Genomic DNA, 20,784 nt, shown 5'->3' with positions numbered 1-20,784 from the left:
AAATCATGTAGATTGGAGGGAAAGAAAATATTTTAAATAGGCACATGGAAGGATGTGCACTTCCATTTTGATCCAGAGCAGGTAGTTGGAATTGGTAGGGTCTCTTGAAAGTTCTTTGATTAAATTAAGTGTCAGTGAATGCCTGAATTGCTTTTACAAACATGACATCATAGAAAAACCATGATATAACATTTTTGGAAAGGTAGAAGATGGGTTGCAAAACTCAGCTTGTGCAAAGGCAGGAATACAAAACATAGTCAGCCAGGGTAGAAATCCTGGCATCTTGCAAGTCCTTTGGCACATGAACATTGTCTCTGAGAACTGAGCCTCTGGGAGATCTCAGATGTGTAACTCTCGTCTGTTGGAAACTCCAATTCCTACCCCAACACTGAAGGATTAGAGGAATCAAACTGTGAGAGCTGAATCTTGGAGGCCATGGAAAGCATGAATTACTTTCAGGAACTCCATTAAACCTCGGAGAATGGAACATACCAAATACATAATTGTTTTTCTGGTAGGGAAAGAATAATGGCATTTCCTTTCTGTATGAGGCTTTGTTCCTAGTCTAGCACATTTTTCATCTACTCATTCCAGTATTTCTATATTAGCTGCTCCCTCTGTTTCCAGTGTTTGCCAAAGATGCCGATCTGCTGTCTTAGATCTCCTCCTTTATTCTGAATTTGTAACACATTTTCTTATAAACCTCTGATAGATTACAAACCTCCTAACCCAAACTTCATGATAGTAAGCATATCATTTTCTAGACATAAGGGCCATATCTGCAGTGAAAAAGAAGCTGTTTTCCTTGGCAGAGTGTTTTTTTCAGGGTGTAGTTTGTGTCACAGACGTAAGTGGGGGAAGAATTTTCAGACGGGATGAAGTGTGCCTGATGTCCACATGGACTTCATATAAAGCATGTGATGTAATTCCGATTGGCTTTTCTTCTGGCTGTCACAGAGACAGACCTTCCCTGGCCTCAGTTCTCATGTATGTTTGATTGCATCACTTTCCATTTTTATGGAATTTATGGCTGTAAAAGAAGCAAAAGGGATATTTTTATGGGAGAATATGATTTTTTTTACCCTGTAACTATGTTCCCCTTAGAAAGGCTTTTTTCTGTTATTGTCTACATAAATATTTATTTAAAATTTACCTTATGGCAGCAATGCCTGAAAGCTATTTAGAGCCACTGCCTATTTAATATTTATAGACTGAAATAGTTTTATCATTATCAATCTATTTTTATTGACTAAAGGAGGTGTATGTAGACCCTGCCATGCCCTTCCTCCTGACTAAACCCTATTGTCTATATCCAGTTGATTTCCTTTTCATTTCTCTCTCAATACACCAAACCCCACACTGGCTTTCTACTGTGGTATTTGTAGAAGTTAGCACGAATTGGTTTTTTCACTATAAACATCATCTTTGCTTAGGTGTGTAGAGTTGAAAGTTTTTGAGTGTCAATTTCAGATGAATCAGTTTCGCATGTGGAATCAACTATAAACTGTGCTGTCAGCTACAACTGGATATAATTTGGGGCCATACCCCCCTGAGAAGAGTGTTGATCATAACAGATTTTAGTATCTTTTATCATTTTAGATAATCCTAATTCTGATTTTCCCTGTTTTTATTTATACTATATTCTTGTTATGTATGGGAGAGAGAGAACTTCTTACTTTTGTTCCACATAAAAATGACCACACACTCATGATTCATTAAATTATAAAGAAATAATGTGTTTCAGAAACTGCACATATCTGAGCAGTGCTCACTTGCTCACATATACCTGGGGCACATTGATAAGCAGTCATGATTCTTTCCCAGTGAATATTTAAACATACTTAGGATCCTTCTCAAGACCGTTTTTTTGTTTAGCCACTACCAATCCTTTAGATTTGGCTAGCAAGATGAAGCTTGTTTGTTCCCTGACATAGTCTGACTTCTTGCAAATGGGATTTCCATTCATATCAACCTCTCTACTAAGTTGTGCAACCTGAACCCTTCTGAACATGGGAGTCTCACTCCTGTTCATGCTCAGCTAATATTGTCAGTAGCTTGTTATTGTTTATGTCAGTTTTCTTGCTGAAAGCAACAAAAAATACTGAATGAAATATATTTTTAAACATATATTTTAAAATGTACTTATGAGCTCTTGAGTAAGAAAGAACCTCAAGAGTCAAAGCTAAGCCATAGCAGGAAGCCTGTGTGATAAGTAGAGCATGGGTTATGTATGTATTAGTCTGTTCTCATGCTGCTAATAAAGACATACCCATGACTGGGTAATTTATAAAGGAAAGAGGTTTAATGAACTCACAGTTCCACATGGCTGGGGAGGCCTCACAATCATGGTGGAAGGCAAATGAGGAACAAAGTCATATCTTACATGGCAGCAGGCAAGAGAGTGTATGCAGGGGAACTGCCCTTTATAAAACCATCGGATCTCATGAGATTTATTCACTATCATGAGAACAGCATGGGAAAGACTGGCCCGTCCCCCATGATTCAATTACCTCCTGCTGGGTCCCTCCCATGACATGTAGGAATTATGGGAGCTACAATTCAAGATGAGATTTGGGTGGGGACACAACCAAACCATATCAGGTTATTTATTCTTGTTGGCAATTTTCAGATAGATGAACTTGAGCTCTGGTTTTCATAGCCACAAGGACACTGAAGAAAAAAGACAGAAGTCTGGGCCTACTTAAGATGAGGGATTGTAGGAACCCTATTACCACCACCACATGAAGCTGGGATCTCAGACAGCTATACTGCTAGTGCAGAGGCAAACTAAAAATAACCTTACCATATTCCCCCTCCTCACACTTAGACTAGGGAACTCCAGGGAAGATTTTCTGTTTTAAAGCTTTGAGCCAAGTAAAAGATGAAAAAATTTGTTCTCAGAATCCATAACCACAGCTGGCTGTTACATGGATGTGCTGTGCAAGATGATCGGAAAACTTCAGGTAGATAATGTAGCTTAAAGCAGCTACATTCTTGGTTGGCAGTGTCCCTAGGTATTGGCAGAGGCAAATTCTCTAAAGGACCACATAGGCCTTAAAGTATTTTTTCAGATAAAGTTCCAAAAAAAAAAAAACTAGTACACAGTACCAAAAAAAGGAGAAAAATCACAAAATCTGCAAGAAAACAGGCCACCATAAATGACAGCCAGTAGAAAGAATAAATAGCAGAATCAGAAAGCAAAGACTTCAAAAGTTGGAATTATAAGAAAAAGACTGAAATATTAATAAGTGTGTTTAATATGTCTAAATAAGAGATTGAAAATATGAATAAAGAACAAGAGACTATAAGAAACCAAGCAAATTTAAAGATAACCAAATCAAGACTTATAGTGTGAAGGATTATCTTAGGAATGAAACAAGGCTGAAAATTAGTATAAACATCCAACTTAAAAAGTTAGGAAAAGAAAATAGAATAAGCCCAAAGAAAGTGGAAGGAAGGAAATATTTAAAAGCAGCAGACATGAATGAAACAGAAAATAAAAGTGTAATTGCATAATCAATATAGCCAAAATTGGTTCCTTGATAAGAAAACTTGACATGTGTCTACTGAGATTCATCAGGAAAAAGAGTGGTTAAAGCTAAAATAAAACTTGAAAAAAGAGAGGTTAATAGTGTAGAATATTAGAAATGAAAAGGAAGACATAATCATAAATGCTATTGATATAAGGATAAGTGGGTTTTTTAGACATTTCCTGCAAATAAGTGTGAAAATTTAGATGAAACAAAAAAATTCTTTGGGGAAAAAAATGTATCAACACTGACTCAGCTAAATAGAAACATGAATATTCCTGCAGCCATTAAAAGTGGATTAGTAAGTAATGTTCTTTGGAAAAAGAAAATAACAGCTCTGAATGGTTTTGCTGGTGATTTCTAATGAACATTAGTGTAAAAAAAAAAATTCCAATTTCACAGGAACCATTTCCAAACACATTTAAGGAAGGAACACTTCCTACTTCATTTGGAAGGCTATATTGATATTAAAACCTGACAAGGACAGCATAGGATAGGAAAATTATAAACCAGTCTCAGTCATAAACATAAATAAAAGATCCTTACAAAATATTAGCAAGCTGAATCCAGTAACATATAAAAAATATGTAATGATCGAGTGGAGTTTTTCATAGTAATGCCAGGGGAGATTAAGTTTAAAAATTTCATTAATGCAATTCATTACAATAACATATGAAAGTTGAAAAATGGCAATAAACCATGAGATATAGAAAAAAATGTTTGGTAATGTTAAAAATTCACTACTGATTAAAAAATACTTTTGGTATAGTTGTAATAATGCGAAGCCTAATAAAATGTCTATAAAAAACCAATGCAGACACAAAATGTAATGATGAAACATTGAAATTCTTCCCTTTGAGGCCTGAAACAAGACAAAGGGGCCACCATGACCACCAGGCCTCCCTGTCTTTCTGCATGGCCTGTCCATATGTCTGGTATGGTCTTCCTCACACCATGGGGGTCACAGGGTGGTTGAGCTTCTAGAACATGGTGGCTGGCTTCCAGTGGGTAGAAGCAGAAGCTGCCAGTCCCCCTGTAGGCTAGGGCTATAACAGGTATACTGATTATTTTGCTGCATTTGTTGGCAGAAGGAAGTCACAGTCCAGCCCAGGTTCAAGAAGAGGGTAAATAAACTTCAGCTCTAGTTGTGAGGAGCGACATTTGTGTACAAGTAGGAAGGAATGAAGGAATGGGTAGATGATGTCTCTGCAGATCATCTACCTGCACAACGCATATCAAATTGGCAAAAGTGTAAAAGACCAGTGACATAAGTTATTAGTGAAGAGGTGGAGTGGTTGGCATACTTGCAAGGTGCTTGTGATCATGTAAATTAACAGAACTGTTTTGGAAAACATTTTTTTGTTTTTGTTTTTTGAGTGGAGCCTCCCTCTGTCACCCAGGCTGGAGGGCAGTGGCGTGATCTCGGCTCACTGCAACCTCTGCCTCTCAGGTTCAAGTGATTCTCCTGCCTCAGCCTCCTGAGTAGCTGGGAATACAGGTGCCTGCCACCACAGCTGGCTAATTTTTGTATTTTTAGTGGAGATGGGGTTTCACCATATTGGCCAGGCTGGTCTCGAACTCCTGACCTTGTGATCTGCCTGCCTTGGCCTCCCAAAGTGCTGGGATTACAGGTGTCAGTCATACATTTTTGTTTTATCTAGTGAAATTGAAGATGAATATGCTATGTGGTTCAGCAATTTAAATCTTAGATAGACATTTGAGAATATTATTGCTATGTGAACTAGGTTATATGTATAAGAATGTTCAGAATAGCATTTTTTATAGTAGCAAAAAACCTAAGAACAAAACCAAATTTCTATCAACAGCAGAGTGGGCAGATAAATTGTGGTGAAGTCTTACAATGGAATACTCTACTTCAGTGAAAATGAATGAACTCTATGTACAACATTGTGATTTAATCTTCAGGACATAAGATTGAGTAGGAAAAAAAGCAAAGTAGGAAAAAAAATTGTAGCCCAAATAAAGTTTAAAAACATGCAAAACCAAATAGTGTATATTTATGGATGCAAAAAATATATGATCAGCCTAAAAGACAAGCAAAGAAATAATAAACACAAAATTTGGGGTGGTAATTATTTCCAAATGGGGGGAGGAGATAGAAATGGGATAGGACATGGGTAATTCTAGTGATCTTTTTTGGTGAATTGAATGATGGATTTTTTGGGTCATTTTTCCTCATACCTCACGTATATTTTATGTTCTTTTTGTATCTTCTCAATATTTAATGTAAGCAAAAAGAAGATCCCCAGTGCTTACTTGTTTTTTAGGATTCTTTTGTCAAATGATGCCCTTGAATGATTATTTGCACTGTGGAGTTATGCCTTGGTTTAATTACCCATGTTAGATCCCTATTGACTCTCCTCAGGACCATGGTGGTAATATACTTGGTGGTTTCACAGATGAGTAGGTTTGGCTGGGAAGGCTTCATTCCATTGTGAAATTTGGTCCACAGTGGGATGGAGGGCAGTCTGCTGACCTTTCCATTCCTATTTCCTATACTCTCAGTGACCTTTACAGATTTTCCTCCAGAACCCAAAGACTGTGTGATTCCCAAGGCCATCTTTTTTAAGCAAATTCATGGCCTACCTTGTTGGATTATTGATCACTGGCTGCTGAAATGGAGAGAAATCAGTAGTTGTCCAATGTAAAGTGTAGGGGCAGCAATTTCTAATTTCTTGCAATTTTGTTGTTGTTTTGCAGATTGATCAGCTGAAGCAGGAACTTTCAAAGAAAGAGTCGGAACTTCTTGCCTTACAAACAAAGCTTGAAACCCTCAGCAATCAAAATTCAGATTGCAAGCAACACATTGAAGTGCTCAAAGAGTCACTTACTGCCAAAGAACAGAGGGCTGCCATCCTTCAGACTGAGGTAAGGCACTCTCTCAGGATTCTAGACAGCAGAGACATTGAATTGACAGAAATTGCCCTACCTGAGCAACTTTCCTCCAAAGACCCTTTATCCTAACCCTTGGGGCCAGATGTATTTTGAAATTCATATTTCTTGGGCTTTCAGAAAGGTGAGATGCATTGTATAGATTGTGTAACACTGCAAGTGAAGTTGTAGCAACACCCCATAAACAAACACATGCATATTTTTGCATTAAAAAAATTTCTTATACTAAGGGGGATAAATAAAGACTGTATAATTAGACTCTTGTCAGTTTGTGTCAAGTTGTGCCACCAAAGGTGTTTGGTTCACACTTGGAATTTCTTTTTTTCATACTTTGGAACATTTTAGATTTGGTAACCACAGTTAAGGGCTTGGATCTAGAATGGTTTCATTTTATCAAAAATCATAAAATAACTGGAATGTCATCTGCCTTGCTTTGCTGTGCATCCTCTGTATGGGTTCCCCTTCTGGCACCCATGTTTCCAAAGGGTTCTTATTTACTAAGGAGTATCTTCAATTTCTTTTACCCATTGAAGAAAGTTGATATTGTGTGAGTTTCTCAGAGGAAATATTGGTTTGTTATCTCTTATTCATGCTTAGAAGAACAACAAAAATATGTTACTATCCTATTTCCTTGCTTTTCCTCCTTGGATTACATCTTTGGGTCTGCTAAGAAATGCAAAACACAAGCTAGTTATTGTGTAAATAAAATAGTTATCAAATGCAGCAGGCAATAGGGAAAAATGTGGTGAATCTTGATTTTGTGTTGAGGCACTGTGCTGTGTGCATTACTTTAGAAGGCATTCTAATCAACATGCATGCTCTCTCTTGGGCTCTTTGAGCTGTGTCTATGCATGTATATATTTTAGCATCTGTGGGGAGGTTTGGATTGGCCTTAGGAGTTAATAGGACTGTTGAGTAGATCTGTGCTTTCAGTCAAGGTGCAGGACAGTGTCCAGAGGCGGAAGAAAATACTTTCTGGATTGGATAGGTCTTAGCATGAACCTGACTCAGCCCCTATACCTTTGACCATTGGCTGATAGGCAGCTACCTGAATGCTTCAATTCGAAACAATCACCTTGGTCTCAATGATGTAGATATTTCACATTTAAGAAATACCATTTTCAGGCTGGGCGCGGTGGCTCACGCCTGTAATCCCAACACTTTGGGAGGCCAAGGCGGGTGGATCACGAGGTCAGGAGATCCAGACCATCCTGGCAAACACGGTGAAACCCAGTCTCTACTAAAAAATACAGAAAATTAGCCGGGCGTGGTGGCGGGTGCCTGTAGTCCCAGCTACTCGGGAGGCTGAGACAGGAGAATGGCATGAACCCAGGAGGCAGAGCTTGCAGTGAGTGGAGATCGTGCCACTGCACTCCAGCCTGGGTGACAGAGTGAGACTTCGTCTCAAAAAAAAAAAAAAAAAAAAAGAAATACCATTTTCAGTTGTGTATAGTTCCACTGTGAATGCAAAGGTATGGGTATTTTATTTTTTAAGGCAAACATTTAATCTATACTATAAATTGGAAGTTGGCTTCTATCTCCTTTGAGGAGGCAGCAGTGAATAGTGTCTAGAATTGTGTTAACACTGTAGCCACATGTGGCTATTTAAACTAAAATTAATTAAAATCCAGTGAAATTCAAACTGTAGTTCTATAGTCACATTAGCCACATATCAAGTACTAACAGTTACATGTGGCTAGTGGCTGCTGTATTAGACAGCACAGCTAGAGAACATTTCTACCATCTAGTACTTGTCTCAAATAGGGGTCAACAAAAACTATGGCTTGTGGGCCAGATCTGGCCCTGTGCCTGCTTTTGTAAATAAAGTATTATTGGAACACAGCCATACCCATTCATCTACATGTTGTCTTTGGCTGCTTTTGTGCTACAACAGCAGAGTCGAGCAGTTGCAATAGATATTGTATGGCCCACAAAGCTGAAAATATTTACTGTCTGGCTTTTTACAGAAAGTTTGCCAATTTCTGGCATTGTGATTTTGTGGGAAGAGGATTGAGTGGGCATTGGAATGCCCAGCTAGTCTTCTCTCTGGCTGTGGTACCCTAAATGGAGAAAGATAGTTTGCTGACAGCTGTTCTAGAGCATTCATTTTTCTTCACTGTATTATTCAAAAAGCAACTGCTTGTACCCATATTTTGTCAATAATACCAGGATTACCGATAACGTTAGTGTAATTGTGTTGCTGTGTGTTGTTGGGTAGGAGAGAATTTGAGAAGCAAGGCAGTCTGCTTACCCAAACCAGCAGTCAGGTTTCTTGATGGTTTCTCTCCAGAGAAAATGAATGAGGAGCCAGGTCAGAAAGGCTTTTCTTCTCACTATCTTATACTGATGGAGGCTATATTCCTTGTCCTCTTTCCTTTCTCATTCCCCTCCCTGTATTTTACCTCTCTCAAATTAATGTAGTCCAAATTAAACCTATACATATTTCATGAAAAAGACAGTGGTGACATTATGTGGATAGCTTCCGTCCCATGTTCAATAATTAAAATGACCAAATAAAGAGATGATGCTTTGAAGTAGAAAAAAATTATTCTCCGTGTGCAGAGAAAGTGAGATGATTTTCTAAGTCTTCTGCTTTGAAGTTGGGAGTATGAGATTACTGATTTTATCAGCTGGAAACGGCTGAGGAATTTTCTTTTGCCTTTTTTTTTCCTTATAAGAGCTCTTTGTACATGGAAACAGAGGAGAAACTTATCTAATTACGTCTGTCTCTTAGGGGGAGCAATTTAGGTTGAAATTGCTCTAATTGTTGGATTGTGGGCAGAGGATTTTTGGCAGCAGTGTAGAATACTTTAAAGTGATTTCCCCACTCTCTGGGATAGCAGAGGTAAATAAGAGTCTTTCTACCTGCTGTGTGGTGTGTTAGTGGGTGAGTATTCAGAAGATGAGATACGTTGTGTTTCATTATGCCCTACAATGAAAAATCTGAATTTAAATTCATATGAAATAATCTGTACACCAAACCTGTGAAACACAATTTACCTATACAACAAACCCGCACATGTACCCGTGAACCTAAAATAAAAGGTTAAAAAAAAAAAAAAGATATGGTGCTCATCCTCAAAGGAGGTTACATGTGATAGCTCTTTGCAATTTGATTCCTGAGTCATTCCTGAAAGTTCTTGCCAAAACAGAAGGGGGCTCTCTTTATAATGGGGAGAGTCCTGCTATATCTGTGCCATCAACTGGCTTTGGCTGCTCTTTTAGAATAGTATAAATGACAGATGTCATGGCTTAACGGTTCATCTCTGTAAAGAAGGTTTTGCTACCAGGGAATTTGCATTTGGGAGTTGGTAGGATGAAGGGTGGGGTGAGGTGTAGGAGGCCAGCTGTCTCGGTTTGCGGCTATGTGGCTTGGCTCTTTGGTTGGTTTGTTTGAACTTGTACAAATGCCCAGACACTCTGACATGTGTGCAATAAATCAATAGAATAATAATTACATACACAGAGAGATACACCACATAGCTCTTAACATAACATTTTACTTTTTAAAATAGCTTCAAAGGACTCTAAGGCCAAGTTTCTTATTTTGCTACTGCCCTTGATGTTTCCTTTGTACCAACTTACCCCATCCACCAACACATGAATTCCACAGCAGTAGAGAAAATAATGAATTGGTGTTCTCTAGCACCTCGATTTTTCTGGATTTCAGTGACTAATTAACAACATATCCATAAACTGGGTAGGATTAAGGCCTAACATTTATTCTGTGATCTAAAGTAAAATGTCAAACAAAACACAGCATTTAGAAGTGGGAGATGTGTGGTTATACCTCAGCCTCCCTATTCAATAACTGTGTGGCGTGGACAAGACTTGAACTTCTCTGAGCCTTCATGTCACAGTCTATGAAATGGCAGTCACTGTATCAGCCTCATACATCTATGTGAAAAGTACTTTGATTATAGTCAAGGGTTACAGCTATAAATTATGGTATCACCATTGCTGTTATTATTATCATTACTACTATTATATTTATCAGGGATGTTTGGGCAGGTCACACCTGAATACTCTACTTCACTTCTCATCTTCACATCTGTTCTGTGTTTCACTTTGTGGGTCTCTTTTGAATTTTTGGTATGTGCATTTATAGACCTCGGACTTCTATACTTCAATTGAGTCACTTTTTTATGTCTTAGAATGATACGGACAAATAAAGATACTATGAAAGTGACCATCTCTTTTGTTCTATCTCCAAATTAAGATTTTTATTTCTGGCCAGGTGTGGTGGCTCACACCTGTAATCCCAGCACTTTGAGAGGCCGAGGCAGGGGGATCACTTAGGGTCAGGAGTTTGAGACCAGCCTGACCAACATAGTGAAACCCTATCTCTACTAATAATACAAAAATTAGCTGGACGTGGTGGTACGTGCCCGTAGTCCCAGCTTCTCAGGAGGCTGAGGCACAAGAATCACTTGAACCTGGGAGGCAGAAGTTGCAATGAGCATGAGTTGAGATCATGCCACTGCACTCCAGCCTGGGTGACAGAGTGAGACTCCATCTAAAAACAAAAACAAAAACAAAAACAAAAACAAAAACAAAAACAAAACAAAACAAAAAAGAGAGAGAGATTTATTTCTGATTTCTGGCAAGTATACTTTTCTCCAACTCGGCATGGTTTGCAAACTGCCAGGCAACATTTTTGCATGTGTTTTCCAAGATGTGTTATATGACAGTGGTACATAATACGAATTTTTGTCCCAAATAAGCCAGACAAGGATTCTATAATACTTGTCTAAGAGTAAACACTTGAGAACCCATTCATTAACAAAGAATGCAGGGGTTTTGTGTTTATGCAGGCAAGGGCAACATAGTGGCAGCTGCAGAGCCAGGGTTCATAACTTCTAAAAAATATAATCGACACAGATGAGAATCTTATGCAATTAAACCCCCCCACCAAAAAAAAAATCCACATGGGCACATACATGCTAATATTCACGTGCAATAGTGTATATAATTTCAGGTAGTTTATAGATGCTCTAGAGCATTTCCAAGAACTTCACATTAATAATCTTTGCTCTCTGGGCTTCATGCATTTTTTCATTTAACACGTACTTTTTGAATGCCTCCTATGTGCCAGATATGGTTTCTGCTATCATTGAGCAAACATTCTTTTAGACACGTGGATATATGTTAGAGAACTGATTTATGGTACCATAAACTCCCAGTGATTTCATTATCATTGATTACTAATAATTCCACACAGAATCTTGATCTTTCTTTTGTTGTTTAAAAGCAGATAAGTAAAGGAAGGAAAGAAGACACAAAGAAATAGATATTTTGCTCCTTTGAAGACTAAAATATGCAACTGTTCAAAGTGTCTATTTGTATTTCTTATAATTGAAGGCTAATATTGCTAAGGTGGTTACCCTAATAATATTGAGACTATCTTTTGATTAAAGCTGATCCTCTTTGAGGTCACACTCAAGCAACTTGGTTCACCTTCTTGAGAAAAGAGATGATATTTATGGAGTTGCAGGCATTCTGCTAGCTTCATTATTTCGGGAGTTCCTGCATAGACTTGGAAATGCTTTAGTTGGTGGTATGTCACAGAGACCCTTCCCACAATGTGTCCAAATCAGTGAGGTGTCATTTGATAATATTTGATAATATTGATAATACTGGGCATCTATGCTGTGCAAGGTGCTGGACAAGGTGGGGACCCGTAATTTCAAGAGCTGATAGTCTTAGCCTTTTAAATGTAATTTTATTACTGAGTGTCTTATGGCTGCTATACTGAGTTCCGGGAGATGCAGCTGAGTGTTTTCCATGTGATATTTTAAAACTGACTCACCACTTGTGAAGTTGGTATTGTTGCCCCTATTTTTAAGATGATGAAATAGAAGCTCAGAGGATGTATAACTTGCTCAAGGTCATACAGAGGTAAATGGCAATGCCTGGGTTCCCAGCTCCAAATGCCTTTAACTAGGAATCTAGTGATTTCCATGAGAGTCCCAGTGGACTGAGGGCTTTCTTCATGTCAGGAAGATGACTTATCTCTTTTAATCTTTGTTTTATTTTATTTTATTATTTTTTTGCGGCGGGGTCTTGCTCTGTCGCTCAGGCTGGAGTGCAGTGGCATGATCTCGGCTCACTGCAACCTCCGCCTCTCGAGTTCAAGCAATTCTCCTGCCTCAGCCTCCCAACTAACTGGGATTATAGGCACGCAACACCATACCCAGCTAATTTTTGTATTTTAGTAGAGACAGGGTTTTGCCATGTTGCCCAGGCTGGTTTCGAACTCCTGGGCTGAAGCAATTTGCCCACCTCAGCTCCCCAAAATGCTGGGATTACAGGCGTGAGCCACCATGTCTGGTCTCATTTAATCTTAAAGGCAAAGTTTGTGGCAAGTTTTATAATTCTGTCTTGACAGGTGAGTTCACGGAATTTTCAAGAATGCTTTCTAGGCACAACTCTGACATGGCTAAGAAGAGGGATAAGAATGAATAACTCTGAGGCTTAAATCCTCATGGTAACATTATGGCTATAATAATAGTGACACTATGGCCATAATAATGAAGGTCATTGCCCAAACTCTAGGGAGGGTATTGTTTTTCAGGAAGTTTAGAATCCTAGTATATTAAGAAAAGTTTATCATATAATATTTAGTTTTTATTTCCTTAAATATGTTTAAAGACGTTTATATATATACAAACATACACATACATACACATATATTCATATATGCATGCACACTATGTAAAAACAAATAAAAGAATGGACGGCTGTGTATGACTTTGTTCTCTCTGATTGTTGGATACCCAGGTGATCTTTAAATTTTCTATGATGATGCACATGTCGTACATTTATAGTAAAAAAATTAAATGCTTTTTTTTTTGAGACGGAGTCTCGCTCTGTCGCCCAGGCTGGAGTGCAGTGGCGTGATCTCAGCTCACTGCAAGCTCCGCCTCCTGGGTTCACACCATTCTCCTATCTCAGCCTCCCAAATTAAATGAATTTTTAACAGAAGCAGCAATGATAATTTCTTCAGGGAGGTTGTGTAAGGTGCTGGTGGAGGAGGAGGTGTTTTCTGAGCCTGTGGCAGCATTTTTCTGTCTCTGAGTCACAGATGACTCAGTGTGATAACACAAACTAGAGAGCAGACTTGGGCTGTCAGTTTGCAAGATGAATCATAAAAACCAAACTTTTGAGAATGAAAATGTTACATGGAGAAAAGAACACATTTTACATGGCCTTGCTTCTCAGTTTATTTGCCTTGAGATGGGCCCTCTGTCCCCCAGTTCTTGGTAAAGCTACAACTCTTGGGCATTAAAGGTAACCATGACAAGGAGTTGGGAATGCTTTGGGGCCTCCGGGGACTGTGGGACTGTATGCATTCACACGGGGCTTTGCAAACTATTCCAAATACTTAAAAGAACTACTTATTCATTGGGACTGACCCATTTGGAGTAAAAGAGTTTTTTAAATGGTTGGAAATAATATTTGCCGTAGCATATAAGGTGGGATTTACAAGAAGTGATCTTTTACTTTTTTAATTGACATGTAATAATTGTACATATTTATGGGGTACGGTGATTTTGATACATGTCAACAATGTGTAGTGATCAATTCATGGTAATTAACATATCTGTCACCACAAATGTTTATCATTTTTTTGTGTTGGGAACCTTAGAAATCCTCTCTAGCTGTTTGAAAGTATACAATAAATTATTGTTAACTGTGGTCACCTTACAGTGCTACAGAAAGCTAGAATTTATTCCTCCTATCTAGCTGTAATTTTGTATCTGTTAACCAACCTTTCCCTTTCGCCCCTCACCCCTCTTCTCCTATCCTTTAGTAACCAGTTTACTTTTAAACAATAATTTCAGGTTTTTTTCACCCCTTGCCATAATTGACTGGCAAGCAGTAAAGTCCTTTTTAATCAGTTCAGCCTTCAAAGGATAATATTTAAATGTCCTTTCTGAGATAGCTTTTTGTTTAATGCCCTTCATAGTCACTGCATTCAAAATTAAGATGCTTTTTAGAAAAGTTAGTAGCATACAACAAAATCAACTTTTAAGACTGTTAAATTACCCCAGTGCCATTTAGGATGCATTTGTCTCACTTTCAAGACTTGCAAGGAATGTCTTTAAAATTAATCAATTAAGGGACTTGGTAAAAGAAAAATATATATACAAAACAAAGCCCTGGTGTCATTTGTGTTTTTCCTCCCTAATCCTGCTGTTGGCTTCACATTTTAAAATGTTTTTATTTGACGGGAAAGGCTTCATTTGAAATTTTTATTGATAACACTTCTAACTGCAAGAAAAAGACATAAACCTGCAAAACAGTAACTATCATGGTGGCCACAATTGGGAGGTCTGCAAAATGGTTTATTACCAGTAGGAAAAAAAATGTTGGGAACCATAGTCGTTATAGGGGTCACCACCTCGTCTATGTGCATTTTATTTTTTTCCCTTTCCATTTTGAGAGTATGGATGATGGTAGTGCCAAACAACACACTTTCCCCTCCCCTAATGTCTGTGGGCTTTGTTTTGATTCTCTTTTTATTAATGATGTGAAAACTTTGGGGTCACATACAAATGAGGCAAGGTCAGGCTTTGTGAGCCTTAGAATGCGGAAAATGTCCCTGTATCTAGCAAATGAAGGAATTGTCTATAGGGGCCACATTTGCCTTCTAAAGTTTTTAAGCTCTTTTGCAGATTTTAGCTACCTGGGTGAACTTTGCAGAGTGGCCTCATACTATTGCTTTCTTAAGGCAAAACATGAAAGACCTGTGATGGAGAAATTGAAATGTGATGGAAGGGAGCATCCCAAGTTTGTCATAAAAGCTTTTTATGGTTGTTCTGTGGCAAATTCTGGACTATTAAAGGATGGTGCAGGTAGCTACAGGCATCATTTTGTTCTATAGGTCAAGAGTCTAGTACTTTTGTTGTTGTTATTGTTGTTCAGGCTTTCAGAGAACGCCTTATTTAACACCTTGTTAGGATAAAATTGCTTTTGACTTTGTAAACACAGGTGTTCAGTTTGAATCTTAATGAACTGTGAAATATGTAAATGTCTAAAAGGAAATTCTATAAATTGTGAACATGGCTCTGTCAGCACACTAAATGGATTAGGAAAATTCATTGTCTGCCCGGTAACTGAACACCAATGTGATGGGTGTACATGAATTAGTCCTGAAAAGCCAATAAAATGGAGGAAGAAAGTAGAGCCTAGGAGATGTTTTTTGTGTGGGTTCCCCCACCACAAATGAGTACTGGTGCAGAAGGGCTTGGAAATCAGAATGACTATTCAGAGGAAGGCCAAGAAGGAATACATATGAGCAGACAACACAGAATTTATAGAGTAAAACCACAAACACCTTATTTTCCATTGTACTAAAATAATGATATTTTACAGTACTCTTTTTGTATGTAATTCTGCTTTCAATTTCATATTGTTACTGCAACTCAAATCTCATTATAAGTGTTCCAACAAAAATCCTTTTTTAATCAAAAACTTTCCAAACCTTAGCCCATTGTCAATGTATTTTGAGCAACTTATTTTTCCAGTGGAACAAAAGAATTTGGACCTTCTTTTTGAGCTCATTAGGATGTTATTTGACCTGTGTGACCAAATCTGTAATTAAGATAACAGAATCACTTTAATTTCTACATTAAATCTGTTCATAATCTGTGTCCATTGTTTTGGGGTGTACAGGTGTCGAGTCAGAGCTCTTTATTTTCTTTGAAAGAAAATGAATGGATCATTAGTGCTTTTGTTTGGTTATACTTCTGTTTGAAAAAGGCATTGTCTATAATATATTAAGCTGCAACTGGAAGCGACAATATCCAATTAGCCAATCGTCTGTGAGAAAATACATGTCCTCTGCTAAGTGTTACTTACTGGTAAATGGTTTGCAGGAAGAAAAAGAATGTATTTCTGTCATGTCTGTGGGAAGCTGACTGGCCACTTTAAAAAGGAGATGACAGAATTTAGGAGGAGGGAAATCCAACAAAACTTTTACTGACCCCCGAGTTCACATTCTTTACTCTTTTTAAAATGAATTTTATGGAAAACAGAATTTATTAAGTACTTCCATTCCCTTCTTTTTCTTTGGAGGGGCACCATTTGGAAATAACCAGTTTACATTGTGATTATGCTTTCCTGACACTGGATCCACGTTTGTCACACTTCCCTCCATTCCCCTGGAAAAGGGCTAATATTTGCTGTAGTTGGGTTTCTTTATGTATATTTACACAGCAAACCAAAATGTCAAGAGTGAAGTTAAATAGCAGGGCTTCTGCAAGGATTTTTCACCCATTTTCATATGAACTTTTATCTTTCTTAAATTAAATACAGATATTTATTCCATGCAGACATATACGTTCCTCCTTTTGTCTTATTAAGAAAAAGGGAGGAATACAACTTGAGGTAATAAGTTGTGTAGTTAAGGATCATTTTAACTTTAGGAGTTTGGCATTATTGCAAGCATTTCTACCTTGAAGTCTGTGAAATTTATTTTATTGCATTTTTAAAAATTTTCAAATGTAGATGATTTCTTAAATCCTTATGACTATAACAGAACAACGTCTGGCTCCTACAATACTACTTGGCAGTTGCTAATTTGAAACGGGACAGATTCTGTGTTTGGTCATTAAGATCTGGTCAAATGTGAAGGAAAAGAGAAAATCCAACTCCTCATTTACTGAGTGTGACTCCTTTGCCCAGCCCCAGCAATGCCAGGGCCAGAAGGGTCAGCTCTCTCCATAGCGATGACCATCTTTGACAGCTCTTCTAAGAGTAGTACCAGAAGGAGGGAAAGAAATGATCAGGAGGGGTCACAGAACTGCTGGGGATGATCAGAGACCTAGGTGTCACTGAGGGAGTGGCATGAGGATTTGTCAACTTTTCAACCTCATTCTCATCCAAATTCAAAAAGTACATTTGGGTAAGGACACATATAAATTTTAAACATTTAATTTGGAAAAACTTAAACCACATTTGCATTTTGCCCTGTGTATGTATGTGTGTGTGTGAGAAAGACACGGAGCACTTAGATGTGGAAATTAGGTGTACATGTGTATTAGGTGATCATTTTGCTAAGCTTTTTATTGGATCTCCAGTGCGTTAGTTTTAAATTGCCTACATGGTCCTAGGTGCTGGAGACACAGATATAAACAAGAAATAAATACCAACATTACTACCCATAATATGATTATTGAAAATAAGCTTAAGAATTGTTTGTAGTTTGTTTTGTCCTTGAGTTTCCAATAGGATTGATTCATAGAAGATTCAGTCTAGTGAACTGCAAAACAAGCCCTACAAAGACCTTGAGCATATAAACAGGGTAAGTGCATGGAAGTACCTAATGAATAGGAGAACTTGTGTTGGTGCTTGGAGCACTATTCACTTACAAATCTTTTTTTTTAATTTAAAAATTTATTTATTTATTTTTATTTATTTTTTTGAGATGGAGTCTTGCTGGAGTGCAGGCGATCTCAGCTCACTGCAACCTCCGCCTCCGGGGATTTTACATTTTAGTTTTTAGACAATTTTGAGTTAACTTTTGTATATGGTGAGAGATAGGGTCTAATTTATTTCTTCTATATGTAGATATCCAGTTTTCCCAGTACCATTTATTGAAGAGACTATCCTTTCCCCATTGTGTATACTTCGTACCTTTGTTGAAAATCAGTTGGCTGCAAATGTGTGGATTTGTTTCTGGACTCTCTGTTTTGTTCCACTGGACTATGTATCTGTTTTTATGCCAGTACTATGCTGGTTTTTTTTTTTTTTTTTTTTCTTTTGAGACAGAGTTTTGCTCTATCATTCAGGCTGGAGTGCAGTGGCATGATCTTGGCTCATAGCAACCTCTGCCTCCTGGGTTCAAGCAATTCTCTTGCCTCAGCCTCCCAAGTAGCTGGGATTGCAGGCATCTGCCACCGTGCCCAGCTAATTATTTTTAGTAGGGACAGGGTTTGCCATATTGGCCAGGCTGGTTTTGAACTCCTGACCTCAAGTGATCCGCCTGCCTCAGCCTCCCACAGTGCTGGGATTACAGGTGTGAGCTACTGCGGCCAGCCTGGTTTGTTTACTATAGCTTTATAGTATACTTCGAAGCTAAGTGGTGTGATGCCTCCAGCTTTGTTCTTTTTGCTTGATTGCTTTGGCTTTTCGGGATCTGTTGTGGTTCCATACACATTTTAGGATTATTTTTCAATTTCTGTGAAGAATGTCATTGATATTTTAATAGGGATTGCATTGAGTCTGTAGTTAGCTTTGGGTAGTATGGAGATTTTAAAATAGTAATTTTTCCAATCTGTGAACATGGGATATCTTTTGGTTCATTTGTGTCGTCTTCAGTTTCTTTCAGCAATGTTTTACAGTTTTCATTGTGGTAATCTTTTACCTCATTTGTTATTCCTGGGTATTTTATATATATTTTTTACAGCTATTGTAAATGGGATTGTTTTCTTGATTTCTTTTTTACATAGTTCTCCATTAGCCTATATAAATGCTACTGATTTTTGTGTATTGATTTTGTAACCTGCAGCCTTACTGAATTTGGTGATTAGTTCTGAGGGTTTTTTAGTGTAGTGTTTGGGCTTCTCTTCCCTGCCTTGCCCTTCCCTGCCCTTCCCTTCTTGCCTTGCCTTGCCTTGCCTTTCTTTTCCTTTCCTTTCCTTTCCTTTCCTTTCCTTTCCTTTCCTTTCCTTTCCTTTCCTTCCCTTTCCTTTCCTTCTTTCTTTTCTTTCTTTCCTTCCTTCCTTCCTTCTTTTTTTTCTTACAAGATCTCACTCTGTCACCCAGGTTGGAGAGCAGTACTACCATCATAGCTCATTGCAGCTTTGAACTCCTGGGCTCAAGCAATCCTCCTGCCTCAGCCTCCCAAGTAGCTGGGACTACTACACACCACCACACCCAACTAATTTATTTTTATTTCTGTAGAAATGAGGTCTTGCTATATTGCCTGGCTGATCTCAAATTTTTGGCCTCAAGTGATCCTTGTGCCTCAACCTCTCACAGTGTTGGGTTTGTAGGTGTTTAGGGTTTCCATATGTAAGATCATGTCATCAAACTAGTTGGAGTCCATTCCTTCTATGCCTAATTTGTTGAGAGTTTTTATCATGAAGGGATGTTAAACTTCTTCAAATGCTTTTTGTGCATCTATTTAAATGATCACATGGTTTATGTTCTTCATTCTGTTAACGTGATGTATCACCTCTATTGATTTGCATATAGTGAACAAGCTCCCCATCATGGGAAATTCTAGTAGGACAAATGACTCTGTTTTAAATACTATGCAGCCATAAAAAATGATGAGTTCATGTCCTTTGTAGGGACATGGATGAAACTGGAAACCATCATTCTCAGTAAACTATCGCAAGAACAAAAAACCAAACACCGCATATTCTCACTCATAGGTGGGAATTGAACAATGAGATCACATGGACACAGGAAGGGGAATATCACACTCTGGGGACTGTGGTGGGGAGGGGGGAAGGGGGAGGGATAGCATTGGGAGATATACCTAATGCTAGATGACGAGTTAGTGGGTGCAGCGCACCAGCATGGCACATGTATACATATGTAACTAACCTGCACAATGTGCACATGTACCCTAAAACTTAAAGTATAATTAAAAAAAAAAAAAATTAAAAAAAAAATTTTTGTTGCCATTTTAAAAAATGAAGCTTGGCAAATTTTTCTAAAGTTTGAAGATGGAATTTTTAAAAATAAGGAATCCTTATCTTTAAAGATTATACTAAAATATTTATAGATTAAATGATGTAATATCTGGGATTTTATTTAAAATAATCAGGGGGATGGGGAGGGAGAGTGCAGTCAGATGAAACAGGAGTAGCCCTAAGTGGATACTTGTTGAAGTTGAGAATTGGGTACATGGAGTTCATTACATTATTTTCTCAACTTTTGTCGATGTTTGATATTTATATAATAAAACATTAAAAATGAAATAAAAGTAAATTAATTGCCTGCATGGGCTCTTTGAATTTTATTCCCATTGACATGGATAAGCCACAAGAAGTCTCCCACCTACCTTGGGACCTCATGTCCTCATTTATACAGATGTTGTTGCTGCTAAATTATTCCAAACATGATGGCAACCATAAAGATGATTTCAGACCTTTTATCGACTCAGCTAAAGTATACTTTCAGAAGGAAAGAGTCATTTTAACTTTTTGCAGTTTTTCTAAGTCTTTGTTTTTATGAGAGGGTAATTTGGATGTAAAAGACCTAGAAGCAAGCCCAGGGAAATCTGATAGGGAAGTGGAATCAGTTGGGCTTTTTATGTTGAAACTTTCGGAAATCTTTTTTCAATCTAGCCAGTCGCTGTAAGACTTTGCAGCTGGCTGATGTC

General features: G+C 37.9%; 1 protein-coding gene across 16 annotated transcripts in view; it reads left to right on the top strand.

Annotated features, from left to right (window-relative positions):
* ERC2 (ELKS/RAB6-interacting/CAST family member 2) overlaps nucleotides 1–20,784 on the top strand; it is a 965,515-nt gene that overhangs the window by 333,454 nt on the left and 611,277 nt on the right. For all 16 annotated transcript variants that reach the window (XR_008546979.2, XR_010155615.1, XR_008546980.1 and 13 more), the window contains one exon: nucleotides 6,252–6,419. Coding sequence is in view for 11 of the 16 variants with exons in the window: in XM_016941331.3 (XP_016796820.1) it covers nucleotides 6,252–6,419 (168 nt within the window). In the remaining 5 variants the exon portion in view is untranslated. The remainder of the gene's footprint in view (nucleotides 1–6,251; nucleotides 6,420–20,784) is intronic.

This window comes from Pan troglodytes, chromosome 2, assembly GCF_028858775.2.
Source record: "Pan troglodytes isolate AG18354 chromosome 2, NHGRI_mPanTro3-v2.0_pri, whole genome shotgun sequence".
In the NCBI taxonomy this organism is placed as follows: Eukaryota; Metazoa; Chordata; class Mammalia; order Primates; family Hominidae; genus Pan; species Pan troglodytes.
This window is presented reverse-complemented; position numbering and strand designations above follow the sequence as displayed.